Genomic DNA, 18,988 nt, shown 5'->3' with positions numbered 1-18,988 from the left:
CAAAGAAAGGAAGAGAGGAGGCATAGCCATGGGGGTGAAGGTGAAAATGGGTGCAAAACAAGGCTGTGGAATAGAAAAGTGGCTTTAGAAATGTGGCTGGGAAGGGGACAAGCAAGGTTAATAGTTGCATGGGATGGGAAGGGGAAGCTCCATGGAGTTAATGTGGCAGGAATGGTAAGGAGCTGGAGAGCAGAGCAAGCAGAGGCACAGCCCCTAGTATATACCTGGGTTTTTTGTTTTTAAAAAAACATGAATGGTTTCTGAGGCAGAACCATTTTATTTGTATTGTCTGTGGTAATGTGGCCGGTGGCATATCCAGGGTCTTTCTGACTTGGTTGCCCCCTTGTGTACTTTTCGCTGCCTTTTCTCAGTCAGTGCTCTAGTTTGGCAGCTGGATTCCTCCAAAGAATTTTCACTTTGTCACAGCTGGTAGTTTTATAGCCTTGTTTTCTTCTCTGCTCATTGTCACAACTCTTTTAAACAAGTATTACCAGTTACTCTTTTTAATTCAACCTGTCCAGTTACTGTGTTTGTGTTCATTTATGTGGTTTTGGGCTGGGTACGTGGAGCATTCAAAGCACCTTGAGTGTCTAATTTAAAAAGTCTTAGCACTCTATTAACATGTGACACTAATTCAGAGGCATCGGTTTCAGGCGTCTTGGATTTAGTACCCCAGATGAACTATGTACACACACACACAGAAGAGAGAGAGAGAGAGAGAGAGAGAGAGAGAGAGAGAGAGAGAGAGAGACATTGTCAGAAAGAAAGGATACCATATCTCATTCCCATCCATTAATTCAATTTTGGGTTTAGATTTTGAGTGAATCATCAGGTTTATCAGCATTACAGCTCATGAGATCTGATTTAAACTGGTGTGCAGTTGCTAAGACAGGAAGCGCTTTTGGTTAATCCGGGGGGAAACTTCTGCCACTTAGAATCATTGAATTGTAGAGTTGGAAGGGACCTCAAGAGTTATCTAGTCCAACCCCCTGCAATGCAGGAATCTCAGATAAAGCATCCATTATTTTTTGAAAATAATTTTATTAATCTAGATTTTCAGGATAGCCTGCAAAAGAGAACCATAAAACAAATATAAAACAGATCAAAAACATCAGAAACAAAAGCAATAATCATAGTAACATTAAAAATACAAAAAAGCAGTAGATATAAAACCAGTTAAAATCCTGGACAATTTTTTTTTTAATGTCTAAAACATGACTCTTTGGGTATCTATGACAGATGGCAATCCAAATTCTGCTTTAAAACTTCCAAGGAAAGAGAGTCCACAACCTCCCGAGGGAGACTTGTCAGTTTATTAGAGATCAGAGTAAGTTTAGAAAATGGAACTGTTTGCTCTTGTCCCCCCTCCCCCCATGCCATGGATGAACTAGTGTGTTGCAATGAGGGAGATACGGTGTGGGATAAGGTCAGCTGAACTAGAGTACTGAAGATCATTTTACTGCAGAAGAAGCATTTTATGTTTTCTGTCATTTTGTGCAGGCTACCTCCCCACTGAGGACATCACTTCCTTATGCCATATGACTGTCACCCGTGTTCGTCAGCAGCATTTATCACATAGCTGATCCTAGAAAACTTTGACCCGTTTTTTGTTTTTAGCTTCTCTGGCTCAGAGGGTTGACCCCACATGCTCTTAGGCTGGCAGTGACCCTTTACCAAAAGAGTGGGTCTGCCCCTCACTTTGTCTGACTGGCTATTCCCTAGGTCAGGGGTGGATAATGAGTGGCCCTTCAGGCAGAGTTGGGCTCCGGCTTGCATCAGCCCCAGCCAGCATAGCTAGAGTAGTCCAACAGTATCTAGATGGAGCACAGTTTCCCCATCCATGGTCTACAGCAGTGAGAACAAACTTTGGCCTGTAGGTCTGCCAGTCCCCTCCATCTCTCCATTTGGCCTTGGAGACTGTGATCTACCTCCACCCACTCAGGTTTGTTTGCTCAGACATCACCAGAGCAGTGTAGGTCCCAGGCAGAGGTAATCAACCACCACACTGCGCCTGTAATGTATGAATCAGCCCTTAGTGAATCTTGCTTAAAAACTACCTATATCTGGTGAGCAGTGCTGGAGCACAACAAAGATGTATTGACATTGCAGTTCTGGGCATTGTTGGCTCTCCACCTGCCAGTCCTCTGTAGAGAGCAGTCAGGCTCATGATTTGTTATCTTTATTGCCAGTAAACTATCTGTAGTGAGCCTTGCTTCTCTCCCACTGATGACCCCAAAGTATAACTTTTGAAGAAGTGTGAACACCTGCAGTTCTTGGTTCAGCATCAAGGCTCTTGGTAGTTTAAAAAAAAAAATAGTTACCAACTGAACACTTAATGAGGGAGAATGCAGAGTGTGTTCCAATTAGAGAGAAGCGCCTGTTTAATTTCCTGGTGACTGATGCGCCTTACTTTTGTCCCATTCATAAGTGGAAATGTCGTGTTAGGGGACTCATCCGATCACTTTAAAACATTTCAGACCCAGATTTTGAATAAAATGTTTTCAAAGTACGGTGCGTGCTTAAAACAGTGATAAAGCAGCAATTAAGCAGTATAGTGGTACCTCGGGTTAAGAACTTATCGTTAATTTGTTCTGGAGGTCTGTTCTTAACTTGAAACTGTTCATAACCTGAAGCACCACTTTAGCTAATGGGGCCTCCTGCTGCCACTGCACGATTTCTGTTCTCATCCTGAAGCAAAGTTCTTAACCCGAGGTAATATTTCTGGGTTAGTGGAGTCTGTAACCTGTAGCATATGTAACCCGAGGTACCACTGTATTTTCTAATGGCAGCAAACTCTTCCAAAGCACCTGGTGTCTAAATGATGTTAAATATGACACAAGCTGAGCTGATAAGGGGGGAAATCACCATACTTGAAGCACCAGCACTGAAAAGGTCCAGCCCCTGGTAGACGCCGCCCCACTCCCCTGGTTCACCTGACATAACAATATGGGAGTAGGCCATTTTCTTAAATACCCTGGTCTCAGACAGTCTGAAATGAGGAAGGCAGTTGCTCTGTGGGAACAGCATATGCTCTGCATGCAAAAGATCCCAGGTTCAGTCCACAGGTTGAGCTGAGAAAGAGACCTGTCTTGAGAGCTTTTCCCAGCTAGTATATGTAGATAGCTAGATGGAGCCATGGTCTGATACTATTCAAGGCAGATCTCTATGTTCCTACTCACTCCACATCTTTCCCCTGCACCTCCGAAACCTGGAAGCTAACTGCTCCACCAGGTTAGGGGTACAGTTCTCCTACTGCCTTCAAAACTGCTGCTCAGAGGGCTCCCCCACAGGGCATGTAAATCCACTTTGTCTTGCGTGGACAGTAAAGTTAGACTCTGCTTATTGAATGTCACAGAAGATGTCTACACTGGGGCGGTCAGAGGCATTGCTTATCACTCTCCAGCCCAGGAGTCAGCCAGTTATTCTAATTGCATCTAGTAGTTGTCTCGGTGCTAATTCAGAGCTTTCCTTCACCTTTCAGAGATCTTGAACGATGTCATCCGCAGCATGAAGAAGGAAGGAGAATGGAAGGTAAAAATGGTTGCTGCAGCTCAGAGCACTGCATGTGTGGGGTGAGCTACACAAAGTCTGACTACAGGGTTCATGTTGCCTACAGATCAATGATCTCTCAGCCTACTAATAAAAATTACCTGCATTTCTACTGGGCACTGCAAAGTTGCTTAATTCAGTCAGACCATTGCTGTCCACACTTAATCTGCAATGTAGCAAGTGTGTCGTTATTATTTGGGCCATGTGTTCACTGTGTCTTCCGTGGCAATTACCATTCCTAGAACTCCCCATAACTTTTGCTGTCATAGGAGGGTGCATTACCAGGTCAGCCATGAAATTACTGGCTGTCAACAGACCAAAGAGGTTATTGGAATAAGCTTTGCTTCACTGGTTCTCCAAGGGCTTGTCGTGACTTCTGTAGAGCTGACTTCTAATTCTTTTCTGATTTCTTCCTCCAGAAAGGGAAAGTATTAGATTTCTCAGTTGCCCCTGTAGACTGCAAATATGACTGAGAGAAAGAAAGAGATCCCTTTTTGCTGTGTCTGATTATGTGTTGCAGCAGCTGAAAATCTTGTAAGGGTTAGAAAGCAGACCTGGGAGTTACCCCCTCCCCACACCACAAACATCAGGAAGCTGGTTTGTGAGACTCAGTGCATCCTGAATTGATGTTTTGTAGAGCTTTCTTTGGTACAAGTGAAAAGGTCTTTAGCACCTAGAACAGAGATGGGGAACCCATACGTTCCATATATTATTGGACCCCAACTCCCATCATCCCCAGCCATGCTGGCTGCAATTAATGGGATCTTGAGTCCAACCCCTTTTGGAGAGCTACTAGTTCCCCATCTCTACCCTAGAAAACCATCTGATGCTCCCATAATCCTGAATGTAAGAGCTGGTGGGGATTCTGCGTAAGGTTAATTCACTAAATTGTCCTCTTTGGAATGCTTTAGCCAGCAGACCTTTTTACAAGCAAAATCTATCTCCAGTAGTCCACAGTGGATACTCCCAACTCCATCCCAGAATATGTAAGAATTGAAAGTTTTCCATGCTCATTTCTAGAAAGAAAGCAGAGTCTTAATAGCTTAGAATGGACAGGATAGGTGGGTTGATAATTCTAGAGCACAGGAAGAAATGGGATGGAGCAAGCATGAACTTGTTGATTCTGCCATGCTGCCTTTTTAGTGGTGTGATTATTTTGATTTTTTTTAAATATCTTTTCTCAGTTAAAAATGGCTTCCTTGTGGACCACCAGATTTGTGTTCACTCCCATTGTTCTTCCCCTCTTTGTCCCTGCAGGTACTTGTTATGGATCATCCGAGCACCCGCATTCTCTCATCTTGTTTTAAGATGTCAGACCTTTTGGCTGAAGGAATCACAAGTGAGTACTTGAGCAAGAGCCTTGTATGTTCTGTTTTAATCCTGTTTTAATCAGAGGCTTATACTACTTTGAGAAATGCCCCTATCCTCTCTCTGGCACTGACACCTCCCTTCCATTCCAATGAATTATATGTGTATCAGTTGAAAGTAAGGTGGATCTGCAAGTTGCTGCATAGTGTAATCCTGGAACAAAATAGAAACCTGCTCCTCTAGGCACCTTCATGCTTTTAGCCAAGTCAGTGAATCTGGTGTCGTCGTTCTCCTCCTTTCTTTCTTTCTTTCTTTCTTTCTTTCTTTCTTTCCCTTCCAAAATTCAGACATCTCAAATACATTTCCTCTCTCCAGTTATTGAAGACATTAACAAGCGCAGAGAGCCCCTCCCCAGCCTGGAAGCAATCTACTTGATCAGCCCCATTGAGACGGTAGGTCCTTAATCTCCGCATACTTGGGCAGACACTGAATTGGTGAGATCCTCCAGATGCCACTTGATAGAGGGGGAATCCCATAATAGTCACCCAGTTCCTTATTTCAACATGTGGCATGCTGCAGGCCCTTAGGAAGGGAGGAAGTTGGTGGGAAGAACTGTGGGCAAGTGGGGCACGTGTCATTGGCTGCCTGCCGCTGTTTCCTGAAGCCCTATTATCCCCATAGGCCAGGAAATCTGCTCTTCCCATAAATCTCTCCAATTTAAGTATTCCTGGTATGCCTGGAGTATCCCTGTTTGTGAAACCAAGGTGAGGGAAGCTAGCGGTGGAAGCTCAAATGCACATATAGCTGTTGCTAACAATCCATTTTCCTTCTGCAGTCTGTGCATGCTCTGATAAACGACTTCAAATCCACTCCTACCTTCACCTATAAGGCTGCCCACGTCTTCTTCACTGACAGTAAGTTCAGGGCCTGCTCCTAATCAAACAGGAAGGCAGGTCAAGGCTTGTTCTGGGAAGGGAGAGAGATGAGCAGATGGTGGGATAGAGGAACACTCCATAATCCTACTGAGAGATTTGGCTTCGGTCCCGTGGCATTTCCAGTCATCGAGGGCATTCCTGGCCAACCTGAAGGCCTTCCTGCCACAAATTCCACTCGTACCTGTAGGTTTTGGATTGTGCTCCAAAGCACATACTGTTGCTTGACATATTATCAACAGGGTTCAATGTGTTTTGGCCCCAGTGAGCATGTGCATTTTGGAAGACTCCAAAAGTATGTCCCTGAGCCTCCCATGTCACATGGCTTGGAGAGTAGTTGATGCTTCTGCTTGAAGAGGAGAAGTCTTGGTCCTTCTCAGTGCCCTATTTGTGAACTTCTTGGAACTTCCCATGAGTTGTCTTGTCAGCATTGGGGAGAAGTAAAGGAAGACGCTGACCAGCACTGCTCAGGGTGGCCTCCAGTTCTGGGCCCACATGTCACACTGCAACCTTTTGTTTTCCCACCTTGGTAGCCGTCAGAGTGGGGTGGGGGGGCTATTACCTAAGGAAACTTGCTGTGCAGTTAGTTTGGTGAGGGGAATGGGGAAGATCAGCATAATTCCTGCCTCCTCCTTGACTTTCAGCCTGCCCCGAGAACCTCTTCAATGAGCTCAGCAAGTCGCGAATCACCAAAGCCATCAAAACACTGAAGGAAATAAATGTTGCTTTCCTTCCCTATGAATCACAGGTGAGGAGACGGATGAGCAGAGGGTGGACTAGAATTGCTTGCAAATGGAGGGGCAGCGGCTCTGTCATTGTAACGTTTTGCATGAGGGATGTTGCCATTGTTAAGAACATGTGGCACCACATGCAGGAATTCTTGTGTGGGAGCTTTCTGCAGTGGCTGTACAAAATTTGAGGTGGCAGCCTTGCAGTTGAGATTTCTCGAGGTGTGTGATGTATATCCCACAGACCTCCCTCAGGAGTTTATACTTTGGCCACATCTTGGTAGCTGGGAAGGAACAATCCAGCTGGGTAAATCAGACTTACCAAACCTGGTGTGCTGCAGTTGTCCTTGGACTACAGTTCCCATCATCCCTGACCATTGCCCATGCTAGTGGGGACTGAAGGGAGTTGGATTCCAACCACATGTGGAGGGCACCAGGTTGGGGAAGGATGGAAGAAGCCATATCTGCTTAAAGTTGAGGACCGCTTGTAGCTTTGATTCCTCCATGTGGCTGGATGCATGCTTGTGCCTGCTCCGATAATGGAAGCTTAGCTGCTAAGTAATTGCAGAAGAAGTATCAGACTGTCACTTAAGCGACCATTTCAGCTAGTAGAGACTAGCAAGAGAATTTATATTTCAATTATTCTGCCAAACTATTGAGAACAGCATCTTGCCTAATAATGCTGATGTTCACTTCTGCTGCTTCTCATAGTTTATTCTCAGTATTGGGGTGCAGGACTAGATTTGAGTGGATGGGTGGGTTAACAGGCAACTCGTATAAACTTTTCTATATTTTTTTAAACTATAGCTATTTTATTAAAAGGTTAACTAGAAGTTAAAAGTTTACAAAGAAAGGGGAACTGAGGTTTAGCAATTACTCCTCGGCTTTCATCAAATCATCTTGCATCTGCTTATAGAGCTTAATATGCTCTCATCACCTCAAGCAAGTTGCCAGATGAGTCTGTCTTGTGCTAGATAGTCCCTGTACAAGGTGATGAATGAGAGCCCCAAAGAGCTTGAGGGAAGGATGCCAATTGGAGGCCTGTATAGGTCCAGGACCTATTACAGCACTTCAGAGGCTTCAGAGAACCAAGAACCCAGCAGCTTTTAATGACCTTAAAGTGTTGCACGTTCAGAGTTCACAAATAACCATTAGCTCTTGCCCCAGTGATGATCGTGTGATGTCCTGGATTATGAGATTATGATGAGATGGATTTTAAGATACAGGTTGCCCTGTCATGTTTGCACCTGTTGACATACAGTGTAGGAGGTGATGTTTTCAAACACAGTAATCCAGGGAGAGGCTGTTTTCAGAAAAATATTTCTTGGGAAATGGTGACTTCTGTGATTTTTCTGGCAGATTGTTGTGAAAGACCATTGCTAGAGCACGGTGTAGGTTCCTGGTGGCTTCCTAACAGACCACTAGTGTATTATTCCCTTTCTCCCATTTTTTCTCTTTCTAGGTGTACACCCTGGACAGCCCACAGAGCTTTCACCATCTCTTTAGCCCTTACTGCAGGGAGGATAAGAACAATCACTTAGAAAGGATGGCAGAGCAAATTGCCACGTTATGTGATACCCTCAAGGAGTATCCTTCGATTCGCTACAGGAAGTCAGTACCACTGCATACTGAGGAGTGGGAGGGAGGGGATGGGGAACGTGCGATACCAGGAGGATGTGGACAGAAGCATAGCAGGCCATAATGCTTTGCAGAGAAGTTGGTGGGGGTCTTATATTAGGAGTTACAATGAGAGATAACCCAACTATTCATTACACCAGCTTTTCCTGGCATCCTGTTCTCCTGAGGTTTTGGAGTACACTGCCATCAGCACAGTACTCCAAAACATCAGAAGAGCACCAGGTTGGGGAAAGCTGCGTTATGGCGTGAGGAAGTGTCCTGCAACTTATTGTTGGAATGGTAAAGAATCCTTGGCCACCTGCTCCGGATGGGGGTTCACTGCCAGGTGCCTGTTCTACTACAGAAAGAGGGGGTGAGAACCAGGGTGCTTATCTGTTGATGAAATAACTGGCTCAAGACCTCGCCTTGTTGCCATATCCAGTGCAGGAAGCAGTGCTCCTCAATAGCCTTACCCTCTTGATGTTTTGTTGTAGCGGCTCTGAAGAATGCTGCCTGTTGGCCCATGCAGTGTTGGCAAAACTGAATGCCTTCAAAGCGGACAACCCCACTATGGGAGAGGTGAGTGATCCCAGCATTTTTGCCACAGCCTGTGGAGCAAGAGGCTGAGGCAGTGGGAGGTCAGCTGCTCTGATACAATTTCAGAAAGCCCTGCAGCATTTCACTAGAAGAGCATGAGTATGATGACTTGAGGAGAGATCTGGGGAAACTCCCTTGAAGTGCAGGAGAATGCAGAAGTGACCTTCCTCCACGCAGAGATGAAAAACAACCTGGGGCAGGGTGGCTGATGGCTGGCTTTCAGCTTTGTGACTAATTCATGGGTGGACAATTGGATGTGAAGCCTGACCACTTTACTGCCTTCCTCTCCTCCAAGCCCTGCCCTTGATGGCTAGCATGTTCCATTTAACTGGATGCCGGGTGTCTTGCCAAACACCCACAAGATGTGCTCTTTGCAAAGGCTGCCTGTGAGAGTTTAAACATGTGCTAAGAACCAAAGTAGATGGGCAAAAAGTTCCCCATCATTTTATTTCCGTTTGTTATTAAAACTAAAACACAGCAGGGGGAGGCTGTGAATTTTATCGCAATAGGGGCTGTGTGTGTGTACAAGTGCATGGGTGTTTTAGCCCCTTCCCCACGGGCCGCCTTTCTACACTGCTCTCCACAACCTTCTTTTTTTCTCATGAGTGAAAAACCACTAAGGAGGCATGTGTATGACAATCCAAAAAAATGGTCTACAGGGAAAGGGTTAAAGCACACACAGTTGCACAGGTGTATACACAAAGTGCTGCTCTGATCAGGCCTCCTGCTGCCGTATTTCATTTCAAAAAAAGGTGAACGAAGCAAAATACCTAGAGAGATGGTTCACATGTTTCCCTCCCTCATCATTTAGTTTGGCACTGAAATGTTCCATTTTATGGAACCTCACTGTTCGAAGGCTAAGATGTCCTGTGCAAGACGACTTCCAGACAGGGCATTTCCCTCTGGCTTTGAGTCCCATTTCTTTCTGATGTTGCTGCAGTAGTTCTAGGCCAGGGTGCCCTCCAGATGATGTTGGACTACAATTCCCATCATCCCTGGTGGTTGGGCTGTGCTGGCTGAGGCTGATGGGAATTAGAGACCAGAACACCATGTTGGCTCTCTTGCAATGATATTCGAATTGCCATTTATAAAGAAAGGGGGCAGACCAGGACTGGTCTTGCTTGCTGGAAAAGGTTGTTTTCCGCAAGTATGTCAGGAAATGTTATGTTAGCAGGAATTAGGGCTAACTTCTTCATGTTCTGGGGATTTCAAAATTGTGTGCATAAGAGGGAAAGGGACTTTTGGCTCACTTCCAGCTGATGTCACAGAAATCATCCGTTATGTTCCCATGACATTGATGGAGCCACCACCTCCAGCCCAAAGGATGTGCTACTGCAGTGCTAGTTGCAGGGAACAATTTGCTTTGAAGCAGCTTTGCCCTCAAACAATAATGATCTCACTGGGCAGGGAACAAGAGGTACTGCCCACGATCAGCAATAGTTCTACCGTTTTGGGAAGACTGAGGGTAGCCTTGACAGTGGCTTCTGTTCTGAAGGAGGTGTGACCACAGCAAAGGTACTGCAAGTGCTTTTAGCCCAGGGGGTGCCTTTCAGGTGTTATTGGACTGCCAACTCTTATCAGGTCCAGCCAGTGGGCAGCGATGTTGGGACCTACAGTCCAACAACACCTGGGGAGCACAACGTGGGCTACCCTTGCTCTGTGTTATCTTCCTTGTCTGCAGTGTTCTTTGATTCATCTGAAAAGAACCATCTATAGGACACTGCTGTGTGTTTGTGTGGCCACCTCCTGGCATAGGAATGTACTGCACAAATGTGTAAAGGCACACTCCTGTGCTCATTCTGACTAGGCTTGAACATTGCTGGGAAATGAGACTTAGTGCTGGGATTTGAAAGCCTGGCTTGGGCTGCAATTTTGGATAGTTTGTTTTTAGCCCCCAAGCTGCTGTTGCCGCTGCATTCATAGAGATATTTTTTCCTGTCGTCAAGGCAGCCTAAATGCTTTGGAATGCAGTGTCTCCTTTTTTAACTTGCAAATTTGGCCTCATCCAAGCTGACTTCTAGTAGATATCTGTGAAAGGATTTATAGGCAGTCCCTGTTGTCCAAGCAAACCCTAAATAACTTTTGTAAAAGAGCACCAGAGGCAGAATTTCTACCCCAGATAACAGGTGGGTCTGTGGCTCACGGTGACGGCTTCTTTCCTTTACAGCGTGCACAGCCTGACATGTTTTGAGTCATCTCTGCACTAATGGGATTGTGCACTGCCAATTGGGAAGGGATTTGGTACATTTTAATAATTGCATTTCTGACCATGCCCTCTGCCCTGAGCTTGCTGGAGAGGTTGCACGCAACTGGTAGCTAGTGCAGCAGGCAGGTTTATGGGGGGGGGGGTGGAGGGAGGAGGCGCGAGGCCCAGGGAACTGGAGCACACAGCCTTTCCTTCTGGGCTGCTTGGTGCTGGCCTCAAATGGCAGCTAATCTCTCTCCTCACCTTCCCTTTTCCACTCTTCTCAGGGTCCTGACAAATCTCGCTCTCAGCTTTTGATTGTAGACCGCAGCTGTGACCTTGTATCTCCGCTTCTCCATGAGCTCACCTTGCAGGCCATGGCCTATGACCTGCTCACCATTGAGAACGATACATATAGGTGAGGTCCAGTGGTGGTGGTGGCAAGAACGCAAAGGTAGAAATCCCTGGAGGGGGAGAATGCCTCTTTGCTCAGGTAGCAGCCATGTGTGTCTTACCAAAGCCTTTTCCCCCTCTTGCCTTTCCTCAACCCTGCCAGGTATGAATCCACAGGCATCAGCGACTCACGAGAAAAAGTGGTACTGCTGGATGAGGACGATGACCTGTGGGTGGATCTGCGCCATATGCACATTGCCGACGTCTCCAAGTGAGAACTTGTTTGTGTTTGCGCGCAGACACACATACGCGTTCTGCTTCCTGGTTGCTGGAAGTAACCCATCCTAGATGTGTCTGAATCAATTATTTTGATAGCTGTTGCCTCACTTCCCAGGTCCACTTGGGTTACAACTTATGTCTACAGCCAGACTGAATCAGGTGGTAATAGCAAATACAGTCTTCCTACACCGGCACTGCTGCTGCCCCTGATATTAACATCCCTTCTGCTGTGGGGAGCTCTGACTTTTGCAGCCTGCATGGAGCACTGCTGTTTATTGCAGAGGCTGAGAGTCAGATCTCTGCGAGTTGTTAGGAACAAAGGTAGCTGCCTTATACTGAATCAGATCATTGGGTCCCTCTAGCTCTGTTGTCTACACTGATTGGCAGCAGCTCCCCAGGGTTTCACGTGGCGGTCTGCCCCAGTCCTGTCATGTTGGGGATTGACCTTGGGACCTTCTGCATGTGAAGCAGATGCCCTACCCCTGAGCTATGGCCCTTCTGCTTGCCCTCTGTTTGGCTGTAGCTCTTCAGAGAGCCCATTCCAGAGCAGGCCATGAATGTGCCTTTCTTCCACAGGAAAGTGACTGAGCTCCTGCGGACCTTCTGTGAGAGCAAGAGACTCACCACAGACAAGGTGAGGCTGCTAGGCTGATGCCTATGTGTTACTCTTCTAGCCGTTCTTCCCCTGGGGAGTTCAGAGAGGCTTCCTGGCAGTGTCCCATCCAGCAACTTACCAAGGCTGGAGATGCTTAGCTGAAACTCCCCACCACTTGAAGTTTCCATGTTCACTTTCATGGAGATCTCAAGTGTTGCTGGCTGGAAGCTCCAGGGTACGTGGGGTTCGGTAAGAGTTGAATGAGTTGGGATCCCCCAGCCTGCAGATGTTCTTAGTGTAGGGAAAGTTGTTTTTGGTCCATATCTCTGATGCCATCTGATCTTGGCATTGCTGGTCTCTCCATTTCCCTTTCTAGGCCAACATTAAAGACCTGTCTCAGATCCTGAAGAAGATGCCCCAGTACCAGAAAGAACTGCACAAGGTAACAGATGCAAGGCACCAGGACTGTCATTTTGCTTTGAATAGTCTATATTCTCACCACCACCACCTTTCCACTCTCAGAGCACCTGCCTCTCATGGAAGTAACAGATAAAAAAAACAACCAGAAACCATTCAGCATCAGTTAGCAGGAATTAAAATACCAGAAGTATTTCAGTACATTTCCAAATTGTTTTTAATTGCTTCTACCTGGCTTTGGAAGGCTAGGAGAGAGCAGGGCCTCCCCAGAAGACCAAAGCATGGCAGCCTCACATGGAAGGTGACAGTCCTTAAGAATACCTAAGATGCTTGCTTGAGGCTTCAGAGTTCAAAATCAGCACCTTGGGACTTACAGATATGCTGCTTGTTCTTTTAGAAGAGCAGTATTTTTATATTTATTGGTTTGTTTATTGTTCTTACTGGTCACTTTTTAAAACAAAAAGTGGACTCAAAGCGACTTACAGTATAATGCAAACATTAAAACAAACATGAAACTAAATAGAACCTAAAAGCTAGAAGCCTTTGCTTACATAAGAGGTGCTCTGTTGCATCCCATCCAGTAAAGGAGGCCCCAGAGATTGCTGCTTGCCCATTGAGGTTTCACTGTGAGGCAAGGAGAAGGGATGGTCAAAGACTGGTTGGCTGAGGAAGTAATCATTGTCCTACCTCTCCCCCCGTTCCCCACCTCCTTCACCCTGCAGTATTCCACACATCTGCACCTGGCAGAGGACTGCATGAATTCCTTCAAGGGCACAGTGGAGAGGTTGTGCGGTGTGGAGCAGGTGAGCATGTTAAAGAGTCTGCAGCAATGTAGGAGGGGCTGGATAGCCTTACCTCCCCTCCAACTTCGCTCACTCAGAGCTCAGGCCATGGACAGACGCATAGAGCAATGGACAATCTCCCCTTGCTTTCTTGAGTAATGTTGTCCTGTTATCTTGGGAAATGGCTCCATGAGAGCAGCCAAGCAGAAGGGGATTGATGGATGTCTTCCCTGTCTCCAGGACTTAGCCACAGGTACAGACGTTGATGGAGAGAAAATCAAAAACCCTATGAAGACCATTGTGCCGATTGTCCTGGACACCAACGTGGCTGCATTGGATAAGATCCGCATCATCCTGCTCTGCATCCTCCTCCAGAACGGTACTCCCTTGTCCACTTCTTCTCCTCCCTTGCGTCGTCCGCAGAGACCTAGGGCTTTCCTCCCAAGACATGGTTTGAGTTTTGCCACTGTTGCCTTGAGAAAAACTGAGGCATGGGTTCATGGGAATATTGTTGGGGCTCTTTCTCAGCATCCAGCAGCACAAGTGGGTGGGTACATATATCTTATGTACAGCTGCTTGGGGCAGGTGCTGGCGTGACCCTGAGGGCCACGTCTAGCATCCTGGAGTGCTGTTTTTCTGAGCCGCATTCTCTCTGCATAGGCATCAACGAGGAGAACCTCACCAAGCTCATCCAGCATGCCAACATACAGCAGGACAGGGACATCCTCTACAACATGCACTGCCTGGGGGCCGCCATCATGCCAGAGGTATCTCAGTCCCATTCTTTGTTGCAATCTCTGTGCAGGTGGCTTGCGGCTGGACCAGCTTCCCCCAACCTGGTGCCCTTAGAGGAGGGCTTGCCAATGTGGTGCCTTCTAGATGATGTTGAACTCCAGATTCCATCGGTGCCAGCCCATCTGGATGATGGGAGTGGTAGTCGGCAACATCTGGAAAGCACCAGTTGAAGGCTGGCCTAAGCTGTTATGGCTGGGTCAGGTTGTGCTTCTGCTGTTGCCGGTGTTCTTTGAGAGTCAAGACAATTCTTGGTCTTTCAGGAAGTAACTTCTGGGTTTCCTGATAAGGCGGCTCTCCTGAGGGAGGGAAGCCCTTCCATCTGTCTGTCTGTCTGTCTATCTGTCTGTCCATCTATCTCATTCTGCTTTGTTGTTTTTCTCTTTTGCCTCTTTGCCTGTCTCTTTGGCCAAACCAGCTGGAGCCTGTTTGGTAAGCAGTTGCTCATTCCTGAATCTCTTTCCACTCCCCTCCTCCAGTGCAGCTGACTTTCAACTTTAATTTATTTTGTTTCACTGATTCCTCACCTCACAGGACATTGGTGCACACATGAAACCTATAAGGAAAGTGCGACTGGAGCCTACCTACCAGCTCTCCCGGTGGATTCCTTTTCTTAAGGATGTCATGGAGGTACACAGACAAGGGTCAGGGTGGGGTGGGGAAGGTCGCAAATGCTACAGGAAAGAAGAGGGTTTCTTTATGCCACCTGCCTCAGAAGTCCTGGGGGACTTCACTGCAGAGAGCATCTCCCTTTGGAGGCAGAGCAGTTGTATAAGAGAGGCCCCTTCGGAGGTGAGGCTATCAAGATGTAGAGCACAGGGCAAAAAATCAAGGCCAGCCCAGCATGGATACCCTTCAACATTTCAAACAGTTTCATGCTCCCAGTCGGGCACTACAGTGCACATCCAGTAACATGGAGTGTACCCTGGGAAAGGCAGGTATCTGTTCCTTTCTTTTCCCCTTCTGTCTCCTCAGACTGGGAGCCAATTATGCAGATGGCTTGCATATCCTGTTTGGTCCCTCTAGAGCATCAAAAGAGCTGCCCATTTTGGTGGGGTTCACTTGATTCCCCCCACAAAAGAGTAGTACAAACTGAAAGCATTCTAAGGCAGGGCCTATGGTGCAGTCTCTCCATATTAGTCACCTGGACCTGTTTTGCCCTTCCTTGTGACTACCATGAGTAACACGTTTACAGTGTGCTAGGTCCTTGCCGTCTCCCATTCCTTCCCCACTTCTGGTCTGAGAATGTGTCCAGCCTAACATTTTGTCTTGTTTTGGGGGCTCCTGTATGTGTTTGTCCTGTCACCAACTTTTGCTGCGGTCACTCTGAATCATGCAGGCCATGGGGTGCGGGTGGGCGTGGCTTGCATTCCTTTGCTTGGGCCAGGCTGCCCTTGGCTGACAAGGTTGCTATTACCCTGACGATTCATCTTGATACTGCTCATTGATCCAGCTTCAATCTGATAGTTAAATCCAATCAAAGGAGCCTTTCAGCTGCTCTCACCCCAGCCAACTCCACGTAGCTCTGTGAGCTGGGCTGCACAAAACATTAAGCTCCCACCATAAAAAGTCAACAAAGGATTAATCTGAAAGTCCTCATTATGAAGCATTCCCGTGTTGTTGTATAGCCCAGGCCCATGTGCCTCTGAGCTGCTGGAGTGGTTTGGTTGTGAGTAATGCTTAGAGGGATGGGGGAAAGGATTTTGATAGTATTTCTGCCACAGAGGAGGGATTTTGGAGTAGCAAATGAGTTGGGCAAATAAGTGGTGATAGTTCAGCATGCCTTATATTATCTGCCCTGTGCCATTTTCTGTGGTGTTATGCCACATCTTCTGTAATGTTGACCAACGTTGTGGTAACTGCCTGGTGGAAATCAACCTTTGTTGTTTTCCTCAGGGGTGCTGAATAATTCACCTTTATTCTTTGGCCTGTTAACAAGCCAACCCCCACCCCAAATAAATAGTCAAGTTGAACAGTGGAATGAGCCCTGCCGCTTATTATTTCCAGCAGAACGAGAAGAAAGAAAGATCTTTTCTTCTTTGTTCATGTTTTCACAGGATGTCATCGAGGACAAGCTGGACAAGAAGTTGTGGCCTTATGTGTCTTGCCCAGCCCCGGGCCCCTCTTCACAAGCTGCTGTGAGGTGAGGAAAAGTTGGAAGTATTTTGTGATGCCTCCTTTCTCTATCCCACCTGCTTCCCAGGTCTCCACAAACACACGGTTCCAGGGCTTGCATCTACATTCCAAAAGTTTATTTCAAGTCCCCCCCCCCTTTATATGGGAACAAAAGGCCATAAATAAATCTTAAACCAAGTGAGAAATGAACCAAGGAAAAGCCTTTTAAAAAGTGTGTGTGTGTTTATCTTCCTGAGGCTTATTGGTGGACAAGATCTCTTCCTTTATAAGGCACAACATGAGAATTCTACAGCTGCAGAGTATGCAGTAGGGATTAATCTTCTCCAGGCAAAGGCAAAGGCAAAGAAGGGGTGATGGTGCCTAAATTTGTCTGGAGGGGCTACAGGGAGGAGTAAAAGAGACTATACACGAGTGTTTGTGCAGCAGGATTGGGTGGTGGTTGCAAGATGAAAGAGATCGAACAGGCACTATTTTGTGGTGCCAAACCTCATAGCGCTGTGATGAGTCACATCAAACCTCGTAGTTCTATGATGCCCAAGTATGATACAGGACCTAATACAACACAAAGAACAAGAGAACTGCATCTGAAACTGCTAGTGCTTCTTTTCTCCAAATAAAACTCCATGTGTGTTATGTTTCCCTGTCCTGCTGTGTTTGATTCATTTTATTTTTTGTAGAAGCCCCTTTTAAGGTTTCCTTTTCTCATTCTTAACTCTAACTCACATAGCAATATGTTGCTTGTTCCCTGGGCTCTGAGACTGTGCAGGAGCCATCCTTTCCGGGAGCAGCAGGCCCAGCATAGAGAGAAAAACTGTGTTTTGCTAGCTGGCATGTACTTAACTTGACAGTCTTCTTGCAGCTGGTGCCCTATACCCACATAACATCTTTTCCCCCTCAGTGCTCGCTTTGGTCATTGGCACAAGACCAAGACAGCCACCGAGTACCGGACAGGACCCCGCCTCATCCTGTTTGTACTGGGGGGAGTTACCATGTCGGAAATGCGCTGTGCCTATGAAGTCACTGATGCCACGGATGGAAAGTGGGAGGTGCTAATTGGTAAGTGTGCTGGTGAGGGGCATGTCCAGGGCACAGGTCACTCTTTAGGCTGGAAACTATTCATAGGCAAGTAAATGATTCAGGAATTTTCCTGGTGTTCCTTGTGACATATATTGGAACACACAGAGCAGAAAGCAAATTCAGACGGGTTTTCTGGAACTTGAAAATGCACTCTTCTAGCAATGGGGGCTTCGGGGTTAAAAGTAGTATACATATAAACATCATCATCATCATTATTAACATTATTGATGCAATGGGGAGATGTAATGCTTCTAGAAATGAATTATTTCTGGCTTAAGATAAAGTTCTTCGCTAGAGAGGGGTTGCCCTGGCAGGTGTGGCTGCTTCTGGCAGCCGCTTTTTGATGCCAACCTATAGCCAACTTTCACTACATGGATTTGTTGAATATCACTTGTGTGTCCTGGAGCTCTTCGGGTAAAATCTGCTCCCGACTGTTGGCCTGGACCTGGGAAGGTTGTTTGCTACATTCTTCTTCAAACCTTGGCTGGAGAAACCAGTTGTAGATTGAGATATAGAGCTGTGGCAGCATTCCTGTCCAGAAGCCGTCATGTGGGAGCTAGCAAGTAATGATGAGCTAGATGCTGACAGAGCACAGCAGCTTCTTAACATGTGGGCCTGTTTGCTCAGTGTGATCTGCAGAATCATATCACACACATGTGATCTGTGATGGACTCCTCTAAGGTTGCCCTTCCAACATTTCTTCTCTGCTACACAGGCTCATCCCACATCCTGACTCCCAAGCAGTTCCTGGAAGAAGTGCGTAATCTGACTGAGCAAGCTCCACTGAAGTCCTAAGAACATCCCACGCCCCTAAGAGACTGTCTGACAGCAGTTCTGTTTATCTGCCCAGATAAACCTTTATTCTCAAAGAGATGCCTTTTCACGCACATACCTGTCTTTGCTTCTGTCCTTTTAAGACTGGCCCCTCCTTCAGCCAGCTATCATGAATGAGCATGACATTGGAGGACCTTGTCTAGTGTCCAGGCCGAAGACAAGGGTCCAGCCACCTGTTACGTGAATCCTTTATTTAACACTGTGATGAGGTTTCTGGTTGCACTTTATTTTCTGTTCCCCTCTTCCCCCCAACCTCCGCCCAGCCTTCCCCAAAAGGAGGGGAAGTGTAAACTGTATATCTGATGGATAAGCATCTCCTACTTCTCCCTTCATCAGTGCAGTTATTTACTCTTTCGAGGGGGATTTCCAGCAAATGAGCTTCTTTGATGTCTACACACGTCCTTGTCTAGACTCCAGCTTGGTTCTCATTCTTCTTCTTTTTCTTTTTTGGGAGGGCAAAGGTAGATTGCTCACTGAAATAACTTATTTTTGGTTGTTGTTGGTTTGAGGAAAAGTTTGAATGGATTCAAGTCCATTCACCCCCCAGTCCTATGTAACGTGTAGAAGCAGTAGCTGTTCCTGGGTGCCCAGTGTTGCAGGCCTACTGGTTGTGCTGACACCTAGTATAAGACGGGGGATACTAGTATTTTTAAAAGACCAGGGGAGATGAATGTATGGGAGGTGCTGTGAACTACTTGCATTGTGAGACTTGTTTAGTTCTGCTGAAGAATCCCAGTGTATATAAATAAATGTGAAAATTAAAGTTG

At 46.5% G+C, this 18,988-nt stretch overlaps 1 protein-coding gene across 3 annotated transcripts in view; it reads left to right on the top strand.

Moving 5' to 3' along the window:
* STXBP2 (syntaxin binding protein 2) overlaps positions 1-18,988 on the top strand; it is a 38,039-nt gene extending 19,051 nt beyond the window's left edge. For 2 of the 3 annotated variants that reach the window (XM_053376282.1, XM_053376281.1), the window contains 18 exons: positions 3,482-3,531; positions 4,807-4,888; positions 5,233-5,309; positions 5,693-5,771; positions 6,434-6,537; positions 7,980-8,128; positions 8,629-8,713; positions 11,204-11,334; positions 11,473-11,580; positions 12,165-12,222; positions 12,560-12,625; positions 13,323-13,403; positions 13,623-13,761; positions 14,043-14,149; positions 14,709-14,804; positions 16,232-16,317; positions 17,209-17,366; positions 18,103-18,988. In XM_053376282.1, the coding sequence (XP_053232257.1) occupies positions 3,508-3,531; positions 4,807-4,888; positions 5,233-5,309; positions 5,693-5,771; positions 6,434-6,537; positions 7,980-8,128; positions 8,629-8,713; positions 11,204-11,334; positions 11,473-11,580; positions 12,165-12,222; positions 12,560-12,625; positions 13,323-13,403; positions 13,623-13,761; positions 14,043-14,149; positions 14,709-14,804; positions 16,232-16,317; positions 17,209-17,366; positions 18,103-18,182 (1,710 nt within the window). In that variant the 5' untranslated portion in view covers positions 3,482-3,507 and the 3' untranslated portion in view covers positions 18,183-18,988. The remainder of the gene's footprint in view (positions 1-3,481; positions 3,532-4,806; positions 4,889-5,232; positions 5,310-5,692; positions 5,772-6,433; positions 6,538-7,979; positions 8,129-8,628; positions 8,714-11,203; positions 11,335-11,472; positions 11,581-12,164; positions 12,223-12,559; positions 12,626-13,322; positions 13,404-13,622; positions 13,762-14,042; positions 14,150-14,708; positions 14,805-16,231; positions 16,318-17,208; positions 17,367-18,102) is intronic. The other variant, XM_053376284.1, reaches the window with a different exon arrangement.

The sequence above is a fragment of the Podarcis raffonei genome, chromosome 2 (assembly GCF_027172205.1).
Source record: "Podarcis raffonei isolate rPodRaf1 chromosome 2, rPodRaf1.pri, whole genome shotgun sequence".
Lineage (NCBI taxonomy): Eukaryota > Metazoa > Chordata > Lepidosauria > Squamata > Lacertidae > Podarcis > Podarcis raffonei.
The sequence above is the reverse complement of the archived record's forward strand: the minus strand, read 5'-3'. Positions and strand labels throughout refer to the sequence as shown.